Here is a 20,014-nt window from a genome sequence, read left to right as displayed (position 1 = left end):
TAGCGATGTGTTTTCTTATGTAAAAAAGTCTGAGGCGCACTGTCTGGAGGTTCTGGCTGCTATGATCTGAGGAGAAAGATAAGCATTAAACTAGCTGCTTTATTGGCATTGGAATGATGGCTGATAGAGCGCAATTAGCACAGCTGCTTCTCTCCTGTTAGTGGGAACTGGGCAATGATTGTAATCCATACCAAAACCATCCAGTAAGTCATTACTAACTCACTTACAAAACTCTGTTTTGGACGAGACTGACTTTATGACCAAAATTATCCTATTTACACTTTGTAGTCAATTTTGACACTCGCATTTATGTTTCTGACTCAAATTGATGCCACATAGACTGTTTAAAACCAGAAAAGTTGGTCTAAGAGACAGTTGACCTTTAACAACTTTAGAGTTACCTAAGTACAGTACATCATTATAGAATTACCTAGAATTATAATTTAGCCTAACTTGCTTCAAGAAGCATCTGTTCAGATGAGTTCCACAATATACAAATAGGGCTCATCATATCTTTCCAGCGGTCTACCCTGCTTGCCTGTTGGCCCAACCGACATTCACTCACCTCAGGGATGCAGTCCTCATGGGTGACCACCCTCACTATGTCATCCAAAGGCAGCAGGGAGTTGCACTTGATCTCTGTGTAGACATTTTTTCCCTCGGTGCAGACGGCCAGCAGCTCTACCAGGTGGATGTGGTACCTCAGAGCGCTGTTCTCATCCATGCGGTCCCGTTCCGACCGCATCATCGTGACCAGGGTCTGGAAGGATGCACGGTCGTTGTAGAACACCAGCACGTCCTCGCCCGAGTTCACCAGCTTAGCGGGAGGAAGACAGACATACTGTTCTTATCAGCTGCTACTGACACACCATATAGATTTGAAAGCAAGTTTTGTTTAGGTAGTATTGCTAGTTTATATTACAGAAATGCATAGTGTGTGTCATTTGCATTATAATCATGCGTGCACTGCAATTATCCTGTCCCACCTCAGCCATGACGGTGTCCTGACACTTCTTGATGAACTTGTTCTCAGCCTTGACGATGGTCTGCAGGAATTTGAGGTACTGTACATGGCGGCCATGTGTCTCGGTGCAGTGGACAAAGTGCTGCACCACGCGCTCGTTGATTTCACTGCACAGCTGGAAGTTATTCATGAAGATGTGTTGCATGGTGATTGCCTCCAGAATCTGAGGAGAAAGATAAGCATTAAACTAGCTGCTTTATTGGCATTGGAATGATGGAGTACCACTGGTTCTTCCCAGCACAGCGCCAACCCTTACCCCAGGAGTCCACTCACCCCTGGGTTGAGGAACAGGTTAATGTGCTTGTGCAGCAGGATCTGGTTCTGCTGGTTCCCTGCACAGAAGTTCTGGAGGAACTCATGGGCCAGCTTCATGATCTCTTGCATGCGGACGTCCTCACCCTAAAGTGTTCATCACAAGTACAGACAGACACACAACCCAAAGGCTGCAGCTATCATTCAAACCTTCCACAAATGTCATTGTTGACCTCGTAATTGTACAAGTCTACGACATGCATCCTCTAGTGCTTGCTTCATGCCTTTATGCCTTTTTAGTCTCTCTCTCTAAAGCATGAGGTGATGAGAGTATAGGTCTGGCCCATCCTATCTTCCAGTACCTTCTCATAGGGAATCTGCAGTAGCTCCAGCACCACACTGTGGGCTCCCATGTTCCTCAGTAGTCTCTGCTGCTGCTTCTTACTCTTCTTCCCTGACGCTCCCTCCTGGACACACAGCTTACTGAGCCGCAGCAGGATCTGAACAGAGGGGAAGAGAGAAGAGGCTCAGAGACTGACTACCTCATACATTCATACATATCTGATGTGACTCCTTACAGTGTGTGATGGAACAATGAGAGAAAATTAAGAAGATTGTACCTCTTTCATAACCCTGTAATTGTAACTGCTGGTGGTTTCCGTCTTCTTTTTGTCTGAGCTGCCTGAATCCCCCTGCACATGGACAGAGTTAGAATGAGAGCTTGTTCATATTCATGTGAAGCATTCAGCGAAAGCCTTCAGATGTACAGTAACCATTAGTTCAGTTGAAACAATACCTTCTTTTTATGGTCGGACTCTGAGGGTCCGTCCCCTCCGTCATCATCCCCCTGCCTCTTGTAAACCCACAGCTCAGACTTCTCTACAATGGAGCGCAGCTGGTCTAGGTCTGACTTGATCTGCTTGTAGTTGTCCACATCTTGGCTGGTTACCAAGAGCTGGACCTAAAAGGAAGAGGAAGACATATACCTGAATGTAGACTTAATTGTATTTATTTTTTATTTAACCTTAATTTAACTAGGCAAGTCGTTTAAGAACAAATTCTTATTTAGAATGACGGACTACCCTGGCTAAACCCTAACGACGCTGGGCCAATTGTGCCCCGCCCCCTGGGCGTTGAATATTCAGAGCAAGCTAGGCCTTCAAGCGCCTTATAACCCAACGACTGCTGCTAATTCATAAAATGACTTTCTAACTAAAGATAAGATTATTGATGAGTGTGAGGAGCAATGATACAGAGGACCTGTGTGTTCTTGTGGCTGTGGAGCCTATGGGTTTGGGCGGTGGTCTACCTGTTTGAAGGCCATGAGGACCTCCTGTCTCTGGCTGAAGTGTCTGAAGAGCAGGTGGAGGGCCCCAGACACCAGGGGAGGATAGTCATGCATGGTGAGGTGTAGCAGCACCCTCAGGAAGGTTCTCCCACCATGGTCATCCAGGTCCAGAGGGGTGTTCTCCTCACTGCAGGACAACACACCAGGCTCAGACACTGGGGATACTTTCATAAGACCTACGCCAGTGTTAATACAGTGTTATTATGGAAACGGACACTGCATTCCATTGTATCAAGATTTAAAATGAGAGGGTTTACCTTCCTCCAAAGATCGCCTCTGCCTGCTCCTCAATGTTCTCAAAATCTAGAGCCCCTAAAAAGAAAATTAAGCATTTACATTATTGTGGAGCCCTTTGAAGGCCATACATCCCTTTAGAAACCATCAACACCATACATTAATTTAATCATTCTGAAATTAAACATCTGGTATGTCTGTAGGGTCAGTAGCTTGAGGGTAAAAGCAGTAACAAAAAAGGACAAGGCTTTGGCTGTCAGTATGCTGACCTGTCATATTATTTCCATCCTGACTAGCACTAGATGGTGTGCCATCACCCTGAGGGTTACTCTCATCAAACTCCCGCTTGAAGATACAGAGTAGGCAGGAGATCCTGTAGTCCAGCCGCACATTCAGAATGAACTAGCGGAAAGAAACAGAACGCACAATTTAGTTAAAACACCAGGCTTTCAAGCTCACCACGAAGAGTAATCATACAGAGAAAAATATGTCGTAGATTTTGTATACAATTTTATTTGATACTATGGGAAATCAAAGCCATGATAATTGGATACAATTATCAGACAATCTACATGAAAAGCCAGATGAAAAGGGCAGGAGATACCTGGAGGATCTCGATGATCTTGAGCTTGGTGTCCATCACCATGATGTCCTCCCTCTCCGGCTCCGTCTGGGTCTTGACCACGCCCTCCTCCGGCTGGTGGGTGGGGGTGACGGGTAGGAAACCCCCACCTCTGAGGACCACCTGGGTCATAAGCTCCCCCACCCCGTGGATAGACTTCATCACATTACTGCCTGTGGACACACACACACACCTCAGAATTGAAATGGGGCACTTACTCACACACAACACATTAACCAAACCTTATCAATTCCACCATGATTCATCATAGAAGGGAGGTGTATTGAGAAAGAGGTGAGAGAGATAGTGCGCCTCAATTACAGTACATCAGTAACAGCCAATACCAATTGACAGACGGGTAACAGACAGGCAGCAGTGTGCTGTTGACCTTGTTTTTCCTCTCCCTTCTCCAGCTTGGTGACAGGGTATATGGTGCTGACATGAACACAGTCCAGGATGTTCAATAAGATCTTAGTCAGTCGCAGCAGGTCACTGAAGTTGTAGAAGCCAAAGTAAATGAGGTTCCTTGCCAGGTTAACTACCTTCATAGATAAGAGAGAAAAAGGAGGGGAGTAAATTCTCCACATATACATTATGCATTCCTACCTCAAAGTAAAGTTGTCTGGTTGACATCATGCTGTTTCCAGGGAAACCTACCTCGAAGGTGAGCTTGTTTTTCTCTCTGTCATCGAAGGGGATGTTCTGAGACACCACAGACATCAGGTAGTTCTCCACAAACTCCATGGTCAGGCAGAACCTCTCCTTGATCTCATCTCTGGTTGTCCCATCATTGTCGTAGCTTAGAAAGGGAGAGAATATTCTTGTGTAAAGGGTAGCCTGTAGATGAGCTCAGGTAATGTAGAATATCTCTGAAGGGACTCTAATAACACGTTCATAAACCCCACTCACTCGCCGATGGCGATCTTGGAGGGAATCTCGGACCAGAGGCGGGCGTACTTGACGGGGGTGACCTGTTCCTGGGGGTCGCGGTCCACGTGCATGTGCAGCATCATGCGGCAGAAGGAGGCGCGCAGGTCGTAGGGCAGGTCCTCGTCAGACATGCAGCGCAGGATCAGGTCCACGTCCAGCTGGCCAGAGATCTTATTGATGGCCAGGTACTGACGGTCCAGACACATCCGCGCAAAAAGGTTCAGCTGGTACCTGCAGGAGGGAGAGGAACATACTTTAACATCTGGTCAGGGCCCTAGTCTGAAAGCAGGCCTACACATAGACAATCAAATTACTGGCGCATATGCTTCTACATACTGTCATAACACTAACTATCCAACCAAAACCCATTGTGAACCCTGTAAGGCCCTGATCCCTGACCTGTAATAGCTGACCACCTCCTGGTCCTCCTTCTGGCCCTCCTTGGCGTCCTGGGCCAGCTCTCTGACACTCTTGCTCCTGATCTCCTTGAGGTTGTCCCTCCAGAAGAGCCACACCTCTTCTTCGTCCTCCTCCATTTCCACGGGAGCCTCCCCGATTGTTACAGCCTCAATCTCAAAGCGCGACAGCACTAGCCTGGTCGGCGGCAAATAAAACAGACAGTCAACAAAGAAACTGCAGAAAATAAGGAATACTGAAACAACACATCTGTGTTTTGTTTCCATAAATCGACAGCATTACTAATAACAGCAATTGAGCCAGTCTAATTAGAAAGCATCAGATCAAAGTTCAAACATGCACACACCCAAGCTCATATTTTCAGTGCTCGGGTAAAACAAAATCATCATATCAAGGGGGGTTTACTTAGTCTCGATGAGGATGTCTGCGTTGGAAGGGTCCAGCACAGCGTTACAGATTAGCTCCTGAGTCACTGGGATGGACTTGTTCATGGACACACACAGGTCAGACAGGTAGTCCAGAAACCTGAAGATAAGAGACAAAGAGAAAGGGAATGATTGTCAATGTACAGGCCCAACTGCCAGTGGCTACACTACAGGCTCCCAGAGTAGGCTTATTCAGGCTCAGTCCCAGTCCCCCTACCAGCTCCATCAGACTCCAGTAAAAGCCCTCTTTATCCAGGCCCTTGGACCAGCATGTTTCTCATATCATAAAGCATGACTGGAGCTTGACAGCAGTAATGACAGGAATTACCTCCAGTGCCGCGATCCCACACAATCCCTTCCTCTGATATGCATGCATGCATACATTTATTTGAATAAATCTACATCTACTACATTCCCTGGCTGGTGCTGTACAAAAATAACTCCACCCAAACAACCTTCTGAATCAGGCTCATGGCATGCCCCCATCCTATTGCCCTTCCTCTTGGTCTCACCTGGGCTCCCGGTTCTTCCTGACCAAGGTGACGAAGGTGTCAATCTCAGCAGCCGTGATGTGTTTCTCAAGGAGCTTGCGGTTGTTGTGGAGCAGGGCTGTTATCGTGTCCTCAGCTAGAACATCGTAGCCTATCTGTTTCTGCATGAAGCGGAACTGCTTGGCTATGTACTCCTGTAGAGGGGGAGTCAGTGAGGGTCAGCACCATTCTAACGTACAACTAACAGCTCAAGTAAACTTAGCCTTTTAACAAAATAAATTCTGCATCTGTGCGTCTGATACAACATCAATCAATCAATAATTTATGCACACCGACCTGGTTCTTCCTGTAGTCTTGCTGGGAGTGCCGTAATACCCTGTAGCAGAGCCTGCAGATATGCCTGAAGGGTGCGTGGCGCTGGTCACCAAGCTCTTCCAATCGCAGCATGGGACCATCCCCGCTATCAGTGAACGGGGCTTGGAGAAGTTTGAAAATCTAAAGAGGGATATGGATTCCATAAGTAACTTTTAATTGTGATGCTCAAACTGACAATGCAGAGAGGTCAACTTAACCAAACCCAATGTAGATGATACTACCGCTGTACTGTAAGATGAGGTGTACCTGTTTGAGGATGTTTTGCTCCCTCATGAGTTTCTGTCTCTCTCGATTGGGCTTGTTGACCATGATCTCCAGCACATCCTGGCCAGTGTTGGGGATGTCACACACGAAGAAGACCAGGTCCTCTAGAAGCTTAGTGACAAACCTAGAGACCAAAGTGACAGGGCCAGGGAGGTGACTGGTTCTACCAAGGTACCAGACAACACCAACTCCTACAGACAGCCTCTCCAGAGAGAGGAGCTAGGAACAACAGCTAAAGGAGAAAAACTATGGCATACCTGGTGTAGGCGTTAAATGATGACTCATCTCAACATGAAAAATAATAGTTCTAGCAAATGTCAAAAGTCCAACAGCAACCTTCTAAAAATACTTTCAACCTACCAGAAATACTACCGTTCAAAAGTTTGGGGTCACTTAGAAATGTCCTTGTTTTTGAAAGAAAATCAAATTTTTTGTCCATTAAAATAACATAAAATTGATCAGAAATACAGTGTAGACATTGTTAATGTTGTAAATGACTATTGTAGCTGGAAACGGCTGATTTTTTATGGAATATCTACACAGGCGAACAGAGGCCCATTATCAGCAACCATCACTCCTGTGTTCCAAAGGCATGTTGTTAGCTAATCCAAGTTTATCATTTTAAAAGGCTAATTGCTCATTAGAAAACCCTTTTGCAATTATGTTTGCACAGCTGAAAACTGAAAACTAATGCTGGCATTCTAGGCAGAGTTCCTCTGTCCAGTGTCTGTGTTATTTTGCCCATCTTCTCTTTTTATTGGCCAGTCTGAGATATGGCTTTTTCTTTGCAACTCTGCCTAGAAGGCCAGCATCCCGGAGTCGCCTCTTCACTGTTGAAGTTGAGACTGGTGTTTTGCTGGTACTTTTTAATGAAGCTGCCAGTTGAGGACTTGTGAGTCATGTTTCTCAAACGAGACACTCTAATGTACTTGTCCTCTTGCTCAGTTGTGCACCGGGGCCTCCCACTCCTCTTTCTATTCTGGTTAGAGACAGTTTGTGCTGTTCTGTGAAGGGAGTAGTACACAGCGTTGTACGAGATCTTCAGTTTCTTGGCAATTTCTCGCATGGAGTAGCCTTCATTTCTCAGAACAAGAATAGACTGACGAGTTTCTGAAGAAAGTACTTTGTTTCAGGCTATTTTCATCCTGTAATCGAACCCACAAATGCTGATGCTCCAGATACTCAACTAGTCTAAAGAAGGCCAGTTTTATTGCTTCTTTAATCAGGACAACAGTCCCCACTGTATTTCTGATCAATTTGATGTTATTTTAAAGGACAAAAAATGTTTGCTTTTCTTTCAAAAACAAGGACATTTCTAAGTGACCACAAACTTTTTAACGGTAGTGTATGTACGATAAAGTAATACAGTAGGTCAAAGGACTGCTGCAGGAACACACTTTACCTCCTCTCGTTCTGGGTTATAGTGCCCCTCTCCAGCTTGCCAGCGATGGATGCTAACACTTTACTGGCATCGTTGGCTAAGTCTAAGTCTCTGACTTCTGCTGGGGGGACAGGCACTATGGCAAAGGCCTCTTTGTCTTCTTTAACCGCTGATGTACCAATCTAAATAGGGACATGTAAAACATACTTTCAATAAATAGATTTTACAAGTCCGACCAACGTTCACACACTATTATCCTTCCCAGCCACTCACTCGTAACATGACAGGCTTCTCCTCCTCCTTGTCAATTGGGTTGTTGGTGCTGTGGACCCATGTGTTGGTGCAGAGGTGCCTGAGCCTCACGAAAGAGTTCCTGAGTGAACAAGACAGAGGAACTCAGAGGACAGCAACAATATAAAAAAACACTATAGTAGGTATTGTATATCCAAAATAATGTCTGTGGATTGTAATTCCTTAGGTGTAACCTTACAATTGCTTTGAAAAGTGAGCGTTGCTTAAACATTCATAGAAGTGTGTGGTAATACTGGGGAATACCAGCTGGGTTTACCCTGTTATCACACCTGCCAGCTACAGAATTACTGCCATCATTGCTATGCTCTGTTAACTTGAATGGGCAAATGTTGTTGTCCTGTTATGTAAACCAAGCCCTGTGAGGACGGGACAGGATGCTCAATAACTCATGTCACCCCAGGAAGACGAGCTGGCGTCATGGCATCAGCTAATGGGGATCCTAATATAATAAAATAAAATGTTATTGATTACTCATGCTCTGCTCCTGATTCAAGCTCAACAATCTATAACAGTGCATTGTCTGCATGGTCACTCTGCATGGTCATAGATGGCCGAGTCAGTAGTATCCCCCCCATATTGTAGTAACCTCTACAATAACAACAACACTGTCATTGCTCTAACGTGATGAGTTATTCCTCTCCCCCGCAGGATGCTTGCTCTTTGAGCGTGTGTTTGTGTGTGTATCAATGTGTTGTTTAACCTGTTTGGGCTCAAGGGGCAGTATTGAGTAGCCAGATAAAAGGTGCCCATTTCAAAAAGGCCTCGTACTCAATTCTTGCTCGTACAATATGCATATTATTATTACTATTGGATAGAAAACACTCTCTAGTTTCTAAAACCGTTTGAATTATATCTGTGGGTGAAACAGAACTGGACTTTCCTATGTGTATGTCAGAATGCAGAATTTTGCTGGCTGTTCTGAGACCTGTGTATTAATTTGCCTGTCCTCTATTGGTTGAGATGCACTGCATACGCCTTCCCCTGGGTGTCAGCGAATAGGGAGACTTGAAATGGAGTTTCTACGTAGTTCCCAAAGGTTATAAATTGCTTGGAACCGAAATGTCCCATCTTTCCACTCTTCGCTCTGACGCAGGGAGGGTCTTGGCATGTCATGTTAGAAGCTCCTGTTTCAGCTCCAAGATATATCCGGCTCTGTTTTTATTCGATATAGGTGTTAAAGACATCGTAATGTTGTTATTTTAAACCAAATTATATCAGTTTATGTCAGTATATTGCGATTTTCGGGTATTTATTTTCGTGACGTTGTAGGAAGTTGGGTATCTCTGGCCCACATGGCTATTGTTTACTGCTAATTGCAACGTTGAAGACGACGTTCTCCAACCTAGCAACGATTCTTTTGGACAAAGGACACCTTTCCCAAGATTCTGATGGGAGTTCATCAAAAAGTAAGAACTATTTATGCTGATAATTCATTGTTCTGTTGGAAAAAGTAAAATGCATAAGACGCCATTACTTGCAGTGTAGCCTTGCTTTATCGCACCCTGCATTGCGCAGTAACGTTAATTTTAAAAATGTAACACAGCGATTGCATTAAGAACTAATTTGTCTTTCAATTGCTGTCCAACCTGTATTTTTTTAGTCAAGTTTATGAATAGTTTTCGATAAGAATAGGGGCCTTTCCAAGATGGCGCCGGACAGATTGCTTGAGTATTTGGACACTATTTTCATTGTATAAGCACGATTTGTGCCGCTAAATATGCACATTTTCGAACAAACTCTATATGCATTGTGTAATATGATGTTACAGGACTGTCATCTGAAGAATTCTGAGAAGGTTAGTGAAAAAATTAATATATTTTGGTGGTTTCTACGTTATCGCTATTTTTGCCTTGAATCAATGCTGTTGTTATGTTTGCTATTGTGCTAAGCTAATATAACGCTATATTGTGTTTTCGCTGTAAAACACTTGATAAATCGGAAATATTGTCTGGAATCACAAGATGCCTGTCTTTCAATTGCTGTACACTATGTATTTTTCAGAAATGTTTTATGATGAGTATTTAGTTATTTGGCGTTGGTGTCTGTAATTTTTCTGTCTGCTTTCGGTGCAATTTATGACTGTAGCTGCAATGTAAACTATGATTTATACCTGAAATATGCACATTTTTCGAACAAAACATATGCTATACAATAAATATGTTATCAGACTGTCATCTGATGAAGTTGTTTCTTGGTTAGTGGCTATTTATATCTTTATTTGGTCGAATTTGTGATAGCTACTGATGGAGTAAAAAACTGTTGGAGTAAAAAAAGTGGTGTCTTTTGCTAACGTGGTTAGCTAATAGATTTACATATTTTGTCTTCCCTGTAAAACATTTTAAAAATCGGACATGTTGGCTTGATTCACAAGATGTGTACCTTTCATATGCTGTATTGGACTTGTTAATGTGTGAAAGTTAAATATTTAAAAAAAATATCTTTTGAATTTCGCGCCCTGCACTTTGAGCTGGCTGTTGTCATAAGTGTACCGACGTCGGGCTTGCACGCCAAACAGGTTAAACCACCCAAAACCTACTTAGGCATAGATGATGGTAATAACAGCTACAGCGGGCTCTCACCATTGATGGGTGTGATGGCATTCTGTAACGTCCTCAAACAAGTGTACAGTCATGGCCAAAAGTTTTGAGAATGACACAAATATAAATTTTCACAAAGTCTGCTGCCTCAGTTTGCCATCATACAATTTGCATATACTCCAGAATGTTATGAAGAGTGATCAGATGAATTGCAATTAATTGCAAAGTCCCTCTTTGCCATGCAAATGAACTGAATCCCCAAAAAACATTTCCACTGCATTTCAGCCCTGCCACAAAAGGACCAGCTGACATCATGTCAGTGATTCTCTCGTTAACACAGGTGTGAGTGTTGACGAGGACAAGGCTGGAGATCACTCTGTCATGCTGATTGAGTTCGAATAACAGACTGGAAGCTTCAAAAGGAGGGTGGTGCTTGGAATCATTGTTCTTCCTCTGTCAACCATGCTTACATGCAAGGAAACACGTGTCATTACCATTGCTTTGCACGAAAAAGGCTTCACAGGCAAGGATATTGCTGCCAGTAAGATTGCACCTAAATCAACCATTTATCGGATCATCAAGAACTTCAAGGAGAGCGGTTCAATTTTTGTGAAGAAGGCTTCAGGGCTTCCAAGAAATTCCAGCAAGCACCAGGACCCTCTCCTAAAACTGATTCAGCTGCGGGATCGGGGCACCACCAGTACAGAGCTTGCTCAGGAATGGCAGCAGGCAGGTGTGAGTGCATCTGCACGCACAGTGAGGCAAAGACTTTTGGAGGATGGCCTGGTGTCAAGAAGGGCAGCAAGAAGTCACTTCTCTCCAGGAAAAACATCAGGGACAGACTGATATTCTGCAAAAGGTACAGGGATTGGACTGCTGAGGACTGGGGTAAAGTAATTTTCTCTGATGAATCCCCTTTCCGATTGTTTGGGGCATCCGGAAAAAAGCTTGTCCGGAGAAGACTAGGTGAGCGCTACCATCAGTCCTGTGTCATGCCAACAGTAAAGCATCCTGAGACCATTCATGTGTGGGGTTGCTTCTCAGCCAAGGGAGTGGCTCACTCACAATTTTGCCTAAGAACACAACCATGAATAAAGAATGGTACCAAAACATCCTCAGAGAGCAACTTCTCCCAACCATCCAGGAACAGTTTGGTGACGAACAATGCCTTTTCCAGCATGATGGAGCACCTTGCCATAAGGCAAAAGTGATAACTAAGTGGCTCTGGGAACAAAACATTGATATGTTGGGTCCATGGCCAGGAAACTCCCCAGACCTTAATCCCATTGAGAACTTGTGGTCAATCCTCAAGAGGCAGGTGGACAAACAAAACCCCACAAATTCTGACAAACTCCAAGCATTGATTATGCAAGAATGGGCTGCCATCAGTCAGGATGTGGACCAGAAGTTAATTGACAGCATGCCAGGGCAGATTGCAGAGGTCTTGAAAAAGAAGGGTCAACACTGCAAATATTGACTCTTTGCATCAACTTCATGTAATTGTCAATAAAAGCATATGATACTTATGAAATACTTGTAATTATACTTCAGTATTCCATACTAACATCTGCCAAAAATATCTAAAGACACTGAAGCGGCAAATTTTTGGCCACGACTCTATGAGCATCCATTTCCAAAATTCAAACACTTTTTTGTGTGCCAACACTAAGGGTACCGAGCGTTGCTTTCTTGCACAACTATGCCGTCTAGACAAAAAATGGCAGGAAAATAGGGCTGTTGTAAATATAGGTGATTGTGTTGGAACTTGCAGTCCAACTCCTTTGACTGTCGTTGTTATGATGCCAAGAATCATAATCACCTATATTCACAACAGACATGGATCATTTCACAATTTGATGAAACAAATCTAAATGGAGAAGAAACGAATGCCTTTTCTTTTTTTCCTGAGGCCGCTGCAGCATAGTAGAAGATGATCTGAGAGCCAGTATCAATCCACACCTAGGAACACCACATGATTGAACACGCATGAACACACACACCCAAAAACAGATTCTCACACAACAGTAGAAACACAACATGACAAATAATAACTCCTGGGATTTAACGGGAAAAAACTGCAGTTGAGCAGTCACTCTTTCATGGCTATGTGTAACTTCACAGCTCTGTTCTCTTCCCTGAAGCAGATGCAGATTTGGACTGAGGCTAGGTCTGTGGGAGGTTTTACTGATACCAACAAGCTCCATCAGCCTGCTGAACACTTAAACTGGACTGACCACTTGGACTGACTCTCCACACCTTAGCACACATGCACTAACTCACATAAACACCCACACACAAATAGACATTAATGCTACACACACACACACACATCACAACTGCTGCTACCAGACTCGTATTATTACAAAACACTGCACAATTTAAACATTTGCCCCCTAATCCCTCCTTCCCCCCCCAAAATGTGTAAATATTGTATTGTCCTGTATTATGCTCATGCTAAAATGTTTATTCTATTCTACTGAGCCATTTAACTTCATGTTTGTATTCTTATATTTTCTTATTTCCTATTGTTGTTTCTTATTGTTGTTGTGGCAAGTAAGCATTTCGTTGGACAGTGTATACAATGTGTATCCTGTACATATGACTAATAAAAGGGAAAAATACCAATATCGTTCGATTAAAGAGCCTTCAGAAAGTATTCACACCCCTTGACTTTTTCCATAATTCGTAGTGTTACACCCTGAATGTAATATTCTGAATTTAATATTGATTACATTTAGATTGTTTTGTCACTGGCCCACTGCCCCATAATGTCAAAGTGGACTTATGTTTTAAGAAATAAAATAAAGCTGAAATGTCTTGAGTCAATAAGTATTCAACCCTTTTGTTATGTGAAAATTTGCAAAACAAGTCACATAATAAGTTGCATGGACAATAATAGTGTTTAAAATGTTTTTTGTATGACTACCTCAGCTATAGCCCACACATATAATTATCTGTAAGGTCCCTCAGTCGAGCAGTGAATATCAAAACACAGATTCAACAACAAAGATCTACAAAAATAAAGGAGTCCTTCCTAACTCAGTTGCCGGAGAGGAAGGAACCCGCCCAGGGATTTCACCATGAGGTCAATGGTGACTTTAAAACAGAGTTTAATGGCTGAGAAAGGAGAAAACTGAGAGGGGATCAACAACATTGTAGTTACTCTACAATACTAACATACAGTTGAAGTCGGAAGTTTACATACACCGTAGCCAAATACATTTAAACTCAGTTTTTCACAATTCCTGACATTTAATCCGACAAAAAATTCCCTGTCTTAGGTCAGCTAGGATCACCACTTTATTTTAGGAATGTGAAATGTCAGAATAATAGTAGAGAAAAGTTCTTATTTCAGCTTTTATTTCTTTCATCACATTCCCAGTGGGTCAGAAGTTTACATACACTCAATTAGTATTTGGTAGCATTGCCTTTAAATTGATTAACTTGGGTCAAATGTTTCGGGTAGCCTTCCACAAGCTTCCCACAATAAGTTGGGTGAATTTTGGCCCATTCCTCCTGACAGTGCGGGTGTAACTGAGTCAGGTTTGTAGGCCTCCTTGCTCGCACATGCTTTTTCAGTTCTGCCCACAATTTTCTATAGGATTGAGGTCAGGGCGTTGTGATGGCAACTCAAATACCTTGACTTTGTTGTCCTTAAACGATTTTGCCACAACTTTGGAAATATGCTTGGGGTCATTGTCCATTTGGAAGACCCATTTGCGACCAAGCTTTAACATCCTGACTGATGTCTTGAGATGTTGCTTCAATATATCCACATAATAATCCTTCCTCATGATGCCATCTATTTTGTAAAGTGCACCAGTCCCTCCTGCAGCAAAGCAACGCCACAACATGATGCTGCCACCCCCGTGCTTCATGGTTGGGGTGGTGTTCTTTGGCTTGCAAGCCTCCCCCTTTTTCCTCCAAACATGATGATGGTCATTATCGCCAAACAAATCTATTTTTGTTTTTCATACCAGAGGACATTTCTCCAAAAAGTACGATCTTTGTCCCCATGTGCAGTTGCAAACCATAGTCCGGCTTTTTTATGACGGTTTTGGAGCAGTGGCATCTTCCTTGCTGAGCGGCCTTTCAGGTTATGTCGATATAGGACTCGTTTTACTGTGGATATAGATACTTTTGTACCTGTTTCCTCCAGCATCTTCACAAGGTCCTTTGCTGTTGTTCTGGGATTGATTTGCACTTTTCTCACCAAAGTACGTTCATCTCTTGGAGACAGAATGCGTCTACTACCTGAGCGGTATGACGGCTGTGTGGTCCCATAGTGTTTATACTTGCGTACTATTGTTTGTACAGATGAATGTGGTACCTTCAGGCATTTGGAAATTGCTCCCAAGGATGAACCAGACTTGTGGAGGTGTACAATTTTTTTTCTGAGGTCTTGGCTGATTTATTTTTATTTTCCCATGATGTCAAGCAAAGAGGCACGGAGTTTGAAGGTAGGCCTTGAAATACATCCCAGGTACACCTCCAATTGACTCAAATGATGTCAATTAGCCTATCAGAAACTTCTAAAGCCATGACATAATTTTCTGGAATTTTCCAAGCTGTTTAAAGGCACAGTCAACTTAGTGAATGTAAACTTCTGACCCACTGGAATTGTGATACAGTGAATTATAAGTGAAATAATCTGTTGGTAAACAATTGTTGGAAAAATTACTTGTGTCATCCACAAAGTAGATGTCCTAACCGACTTGCCAAAACTATAGTTTGTTAACAAGAAATTTGTGGAGTGGTTGAAAAACGAGTTTTAATGACTCCAACCTAAGTGTTTGTAAACTTCCGCCTTCACCTGTAAATGACATAGTGAAAAGAAGGATGCCTTTATAGAATAAAAACATTCTAAAACATGCATCCTGTTTGCAACAAGGCACTAAAGAAATACTGCAAAACATTTGCCAAGCAATACATTTTTGTCCTGAATACAAAGTGTTATGTTTGGGGTAAATCCAATACATTACTGAGTACCACTCTACATATTTTCAAGCATAGTGGTGGCTGCATCATGTTATGGGTATGCTTGTAATTGTTAAGGACTGGAGAGTTTTTCAGGGTAAAAAAATTAATGGAATGGAGCTAAGCACAGGCAAAATCCTAGAGGAAAACATGGTTCAGTCTGCTTCCCACCAGTCACTGGGAGAGGAATTCACCTTTAAGCAGGACAATAACCTAAAGCACAAGGCCAAATCTACACTGGAGTTGCTTACCAAGAAGACAGTGAATGTTCCTGAGTGGCCAAATTACATTTTTGACTTAAATCTACTTGAAAATCTATGGCAAGGCCTGAAGATGGTTGTCTAGCAATGATCAACAACCAACTTGACAGAGCTTGAAGAATTTTGAAAAGAATAATGGGCAAATGTTGCACAATCCAGGTGTTGGAAAGCTCTGAGAGACTTACCCAGAAAGACTCACAACTGTAATCGCTGCCAAAGGTGCTTCTACAAAGAGGTGTGAATACTTATGTAAATGTGTTATTTAATTTTAAATAAATTTGCAAAGTTCTCTAAAAACATGTCTTCACTTTGTCATTATGGGGTATTGTGTGTAGATGGGTGGGAAAAATAAATATTTTAATCCATTTTGAATTCAGGCTGTAACACAACAAAATGTGGAATAAGTCAAGGGGTATGAATACTTTCTGAAGGCCCTGTATATCGGTGAAACAATATACCGGTTGGGCTCTATGTGTGTGTCCACCTTCTCTGGCTGTATTCTTGGCCTGGTTGTGTAATGGCCTGTTAGGATAACAGGCTTACATCTACCACACTCACTCTAATGACTCGCACCTAAAGCCCAGCTTGGCTGCCTGTGTCCTGGCGAATATGGGTTATTTCAGGTAGGGAGGGGGACCAGAGGACGAGGGTGCTGCCAATGGTAGCCAGCAGGCAGGCACCTCACAACATGACACAATGCCAACTGACACTACGGGGGGAGGGGGCACACGCCTTGTCTGATGTGGCGCTGGTGACAGAAACAACCACACTATTGTTATTTTAGCCAACACATGATGCAGTCAGGAGGTGAAAAGGAAGGAACACACCAGAGGTGAATATAGAAGTATATGCAGTACTATGTACAGGACCTGACTATTCCCATGTAGTTGGCAGTAGCCCTCTGAAAGATCAAATTACTTCATGGGAAAATATGCCTTCCAGATGAAGATGTGTTTATGGTGTGGGGGTGGATGGATGGTTATGCAACATCTGGCTTCTCTTTTCAGCTGGAAGATATGACTAAATCACGGCATGTTGCAACATCTTCTGGATATCCTGATCCAGTCTGTAGCGCTGCAGTCTGCCCCATCACCATGGTTTCCTGCTTCAAACCGTACCGGGACTTTCCTGACTATCATTAGCTAGTGTTAACAAACTGTGCTACCTCCTACAACACACACACACACGCACACAAAGGCACGCACACACAGGCGCACACACGCAGTGGTAGACGGTGAGATATTTTCATGAGAAGAGACATCTTCTTAAAAATATGAATCAGTTTGAAAACAAAAGTGCCAAAATTGCACTGAGCTCAGCTGTCCTGCAAACTCACTATTCAGATCAAAGTTCAAACAATCGGCCATCCTTTAGCTATCCTAAAATTGCCCTGAAATTACCATCTCTGAATTATAAATGCTTTTCCTGGGTTTCTTAGACTAACTAGGCTGTGTGATTAGACACCCCCGAAGGCCCTCCTCTGTCGCTGCCCAGAAGCCTATGAAATGCCCTAATCCTGCCTACGAAGGGACTGAGCCCAGAGCCCCTGCCAGACAGGAAAAAAATGGAAGGTGTGAAGAGCAGCCGCATCAACAGCAGTTTCATATGTCATGGTGGGTCCCCCGTCCAGTCAACACAACGTGACTGTCAGCAGCAGCAGTCTGTAACATGGACGCTACAGGAGGAAGCAGAGCCCCACACATGGCCACCCCTTGCCATGATGAGACAGATTTGTATCAAGCATCACACCCGTGCTATTTAGACCAGGTTGATTGAAAATGCGACGAAAGGCAGATCATAGAATGTAATGCATCTGTGGAGGGGAGTGATATTTGTCTGTGTACCTGGGCACCAGGGAGTCCCCCCCTCTCAGGGTGGTTGGGTCCAGCTCAAAGATAGAGGAGATGTCCATGCCATCAGGGACAGACACCAGTTGGTACATGACCCTCTCTTGAGGGGTTCGCAGACGCGCTCGCAGGGCTTCATGGTCCGAGTCCAACTGCAGGTACAGTAGGGAGAGGAGACTGTCAGTTTATGGAGCTTCATACTAAAATTTTACTCAGCAGTTCAGTTCATAATTTCAATGCAGTGATATTACTGTCTGTGACTGTGTGTAACAGATGAGGCTGAGAACATGAAGATGTTGCACACGTTTCCTACAATCTGTTTATAGTTTGACTTATGCATGGCAACAATAGCTTAATCAATGCTATATCAGTGGATCACATTAAGATGATAAAGCATTGCAACATTGTTTGGATTACCACAGTCATTAAAGACATTTTCTAATTTGCAGCTTTACAGTACAGTAAGAAGAGAGAAATGATCATCGTGAATAATTTACCAAACTCCCTCCAGCTTCCCCCGAGACAAATACACCCACCCAAACATCTTTCCTTTGCTGTACTCATCAGTACCAATCAGATGAAGACTGAGCATGAGGTTATATTGAGCTTGGAGTCATGCCAATTCAGAGACATTTTCCACTTTTAGAAGAGATAATGTGTGGTTGACTCATCCTGTCAAGTTTACGGATCTAAAAGCTAATTCAATTCATGATGTATTTAGCCTCATATGATCATATTTTATCATCTGTAAGTATTTTTTGAAAGCTGTAAATTCAGTGACGGAAACAAATTGTGGAAAGCAGCAGTGGCGACCCGTCATTCAGGTCAGGGAGAGGAGAGGGGCAGAGCCCCACCTGTTTTGAGCCCAACATTGTTTTGCCCCACCTGTTTTGAGCCCGACATTTCTAGCATATCACATATCAGTTTGCAAACAATGTAAAAAAATATATATATATATCATTGAGTTAATAAAGCCGCATACAAACATGGTCTCTTTTTTGTTTTCTTGCGTAAGGCTGCTCCAAAATGTAGGTGTTTCAGCCTAGCTCAGTGCTTTCTGTGGTGGTGGGGCAAGACAGCAGAAAATATGGAGCATTGCACCGTGATTGGCTCAGTGTTCTGTCACTCATGGGGACACTACGTCACCGGCAAGTCTAAGGGTAGACTTAGAAAATTCTAGCCCCTTGCGTGCTACCATAGAGTTACATTAGAAGTGTCCATCCAAGAAGGCTCAAGGTCATTGGCCACAGATAAAATTACATCCAATCACATTATATGTACAGTAGCTTGATTGGACTGATCATGTCAACATCATACTTTCAAAATCTTAGCTAGCAGTCATCATCATGAATCAAGTCGACAATCTACTGGCAAATCCTTTTTTTATCCTTGTCATATGAAGAGAAATAATGAAGAGAAATTATAGATCAAATGTATTGGTGCTCATCAGCCATTGGACATAAACATCACACAACAAGTTGAAAATCGCAAATTCAACAATGAGTGGTTTGGAAGGAATCAGTGACAGTGGCTGTGTGGTCCCAAATCTGGGATTAAGGGGCTCTTTTCCAAGTTTAAAATAATAAACTTTCAACATTGGCCATGCTGTCAATGAAGCATGATTTGTGCTCAAAACACCTGTTAACTCGGAACTGTGAAAACTTGACTTCATTGAGTTCAAGACAACTGGGAAGTTGGGATTGAACGAGCTCCGACTGGGAGCTCGTTTTGAACGGTCATCCAACTCAGAATTGTAAATTCGGACTCTTTCTAGAGCTACAACCACAAGATCAATGACGTCATCATGATTCGACCTTGTTTTTTTCCGAGTTCCCAGTTGTTTTGAAAGTACCATAAATCCAGAGAATGCCAGACTTTGATGACAAAATTTGCCCACGAAGGACCGTCGTGCCCCCTTCCTGTTCAAGTGAGCACAGCACAACAAGGTGAGTCCAAACATTTATTGTATACTGCTGCATAAATTATGTAATATGCCAGGGAGATATATATACTGTAGCTAAGAAAGTAATACTATGTGTATGTTGTGTAGTAAGATGTTAGTAGCCTTTGTACCTCACCCTAATCATTTGGTCCATTTACCCTTTATCCGTCCTAGCTCATTAATGGCTTAATCGAATTACGGATTGCTTTTTATCCGCTTGTCGTCCATTATGCCATAGTTTGTACATCTCAATTGTCATTAGAAACCACATTTATTTAAACAAGTCAGCCAAATTAGCTATGCTTTTTTTAAAGGCAATAAATGAGGCTGAATGAACTGTTTCGCTGCCAGACAAGGCTCCGCTGATAGCCAGGTG

The 20,014-nt window shown here is 43.0% G+C and overlaps 1 protein-coding gene across 2 annotated transcripts in view; it reads right to left on the bottom strand.

Moving 5' to 3' along the window:
- The window catches only part of LOC120060148 (inositol 1,4,5-trisphosphate receptor type 1-like), a 146,040-nt gene that overhangs the window by 101,783 nt on the left and 24,243 nt on the right, over positions 1–20,014 (bottom strand). For both annotated transcript variants that reach the window (XM_039009258.1, XM_039009268.1), the window contains 21 exons: positions 17,694–17,848; positions 8,037–8,136; positions 7,785–7,945; positions 6,365–6,506; positions 6,080–6,238; positions 5,765–5,937; positions 5,233–5,352; positions 4,810–5,004; positions 4,390–4,641; positions 4,138–4,279; positions 3,869–4,022; positions 3,463–3,653; positions 3,128–3,260; positions 2,882–2,936; positions 2,586–2,751; positions 2,073–2,237; positions 1,897–1,968; positions 1,639–1,776; positions 1,298–1,423; positions 987–1,187; positions 566–817 (listed from right to left, as the gene is read on the bottom strand). In XM_039009258.1, coding sequence (XP_038865186.1) covers positions 566–817; positions 987–1,187; positions 1,298–1,423; positions 1,639–1,776; positions 1,897–1,968; positions 2,073–2,237; positions 2,586–2,751; positions 2,882–2,936; positions 3,128–3,260; positions 3,463–3,653; positions 3,869–4,022; positions 4,138–4,279; positions 4,390–4,641; positions 4,810–5,004; positions 5,233–5,352; positions 5,765–5,937; positions 6,080–6,238; positions 6,365–6,506; positions 7,785–7,945; positions 8,037–8,136; positions 17,694–17,848 — 3,252 coding nt within the window. The remainder of the gene's footprint in view (positions 1–565; positions 818–986; positions 1,188–1,297; positions 1,424–1,638; positions 1,777–1,896; positions 1,969–2,072; positions 2,238–2,585; positions 2,752–2,881; positions 2,937–3,127; positions 3,261–3,462; positions 3,654–3,868; positions 4,023–4,137; positions 4,280–4,389; positions 4,642–4,809; positions 5,005–5,232; positions 5,353–5,764; positions 5,938–6,079; positions 6,239–6,364; positions 6,507–7,784; positions 7,946–8,036; positions 8,137–17,693; positions 17,849–20,014) is intronic.

This window comes from Salvelinus namaycush, chromosome 2 (assembly GCF_016432855.1).
Source record: "Salvelinus namaycush isolate Seneca chromosome 2, SaNama_1.0, whole genome shotgun sequence".
Lineage (NCBI taxonomy): Eukaryota > Metazoa > Chordata > Actinopteri > Salmoniformes > Salmonidae > Salvelinus > Salvelinus namaycush.
Note: the sequence above shows the minus strand (reverse complement) of the source record. Positions and strands in the feature narration are given on the sequence as shown.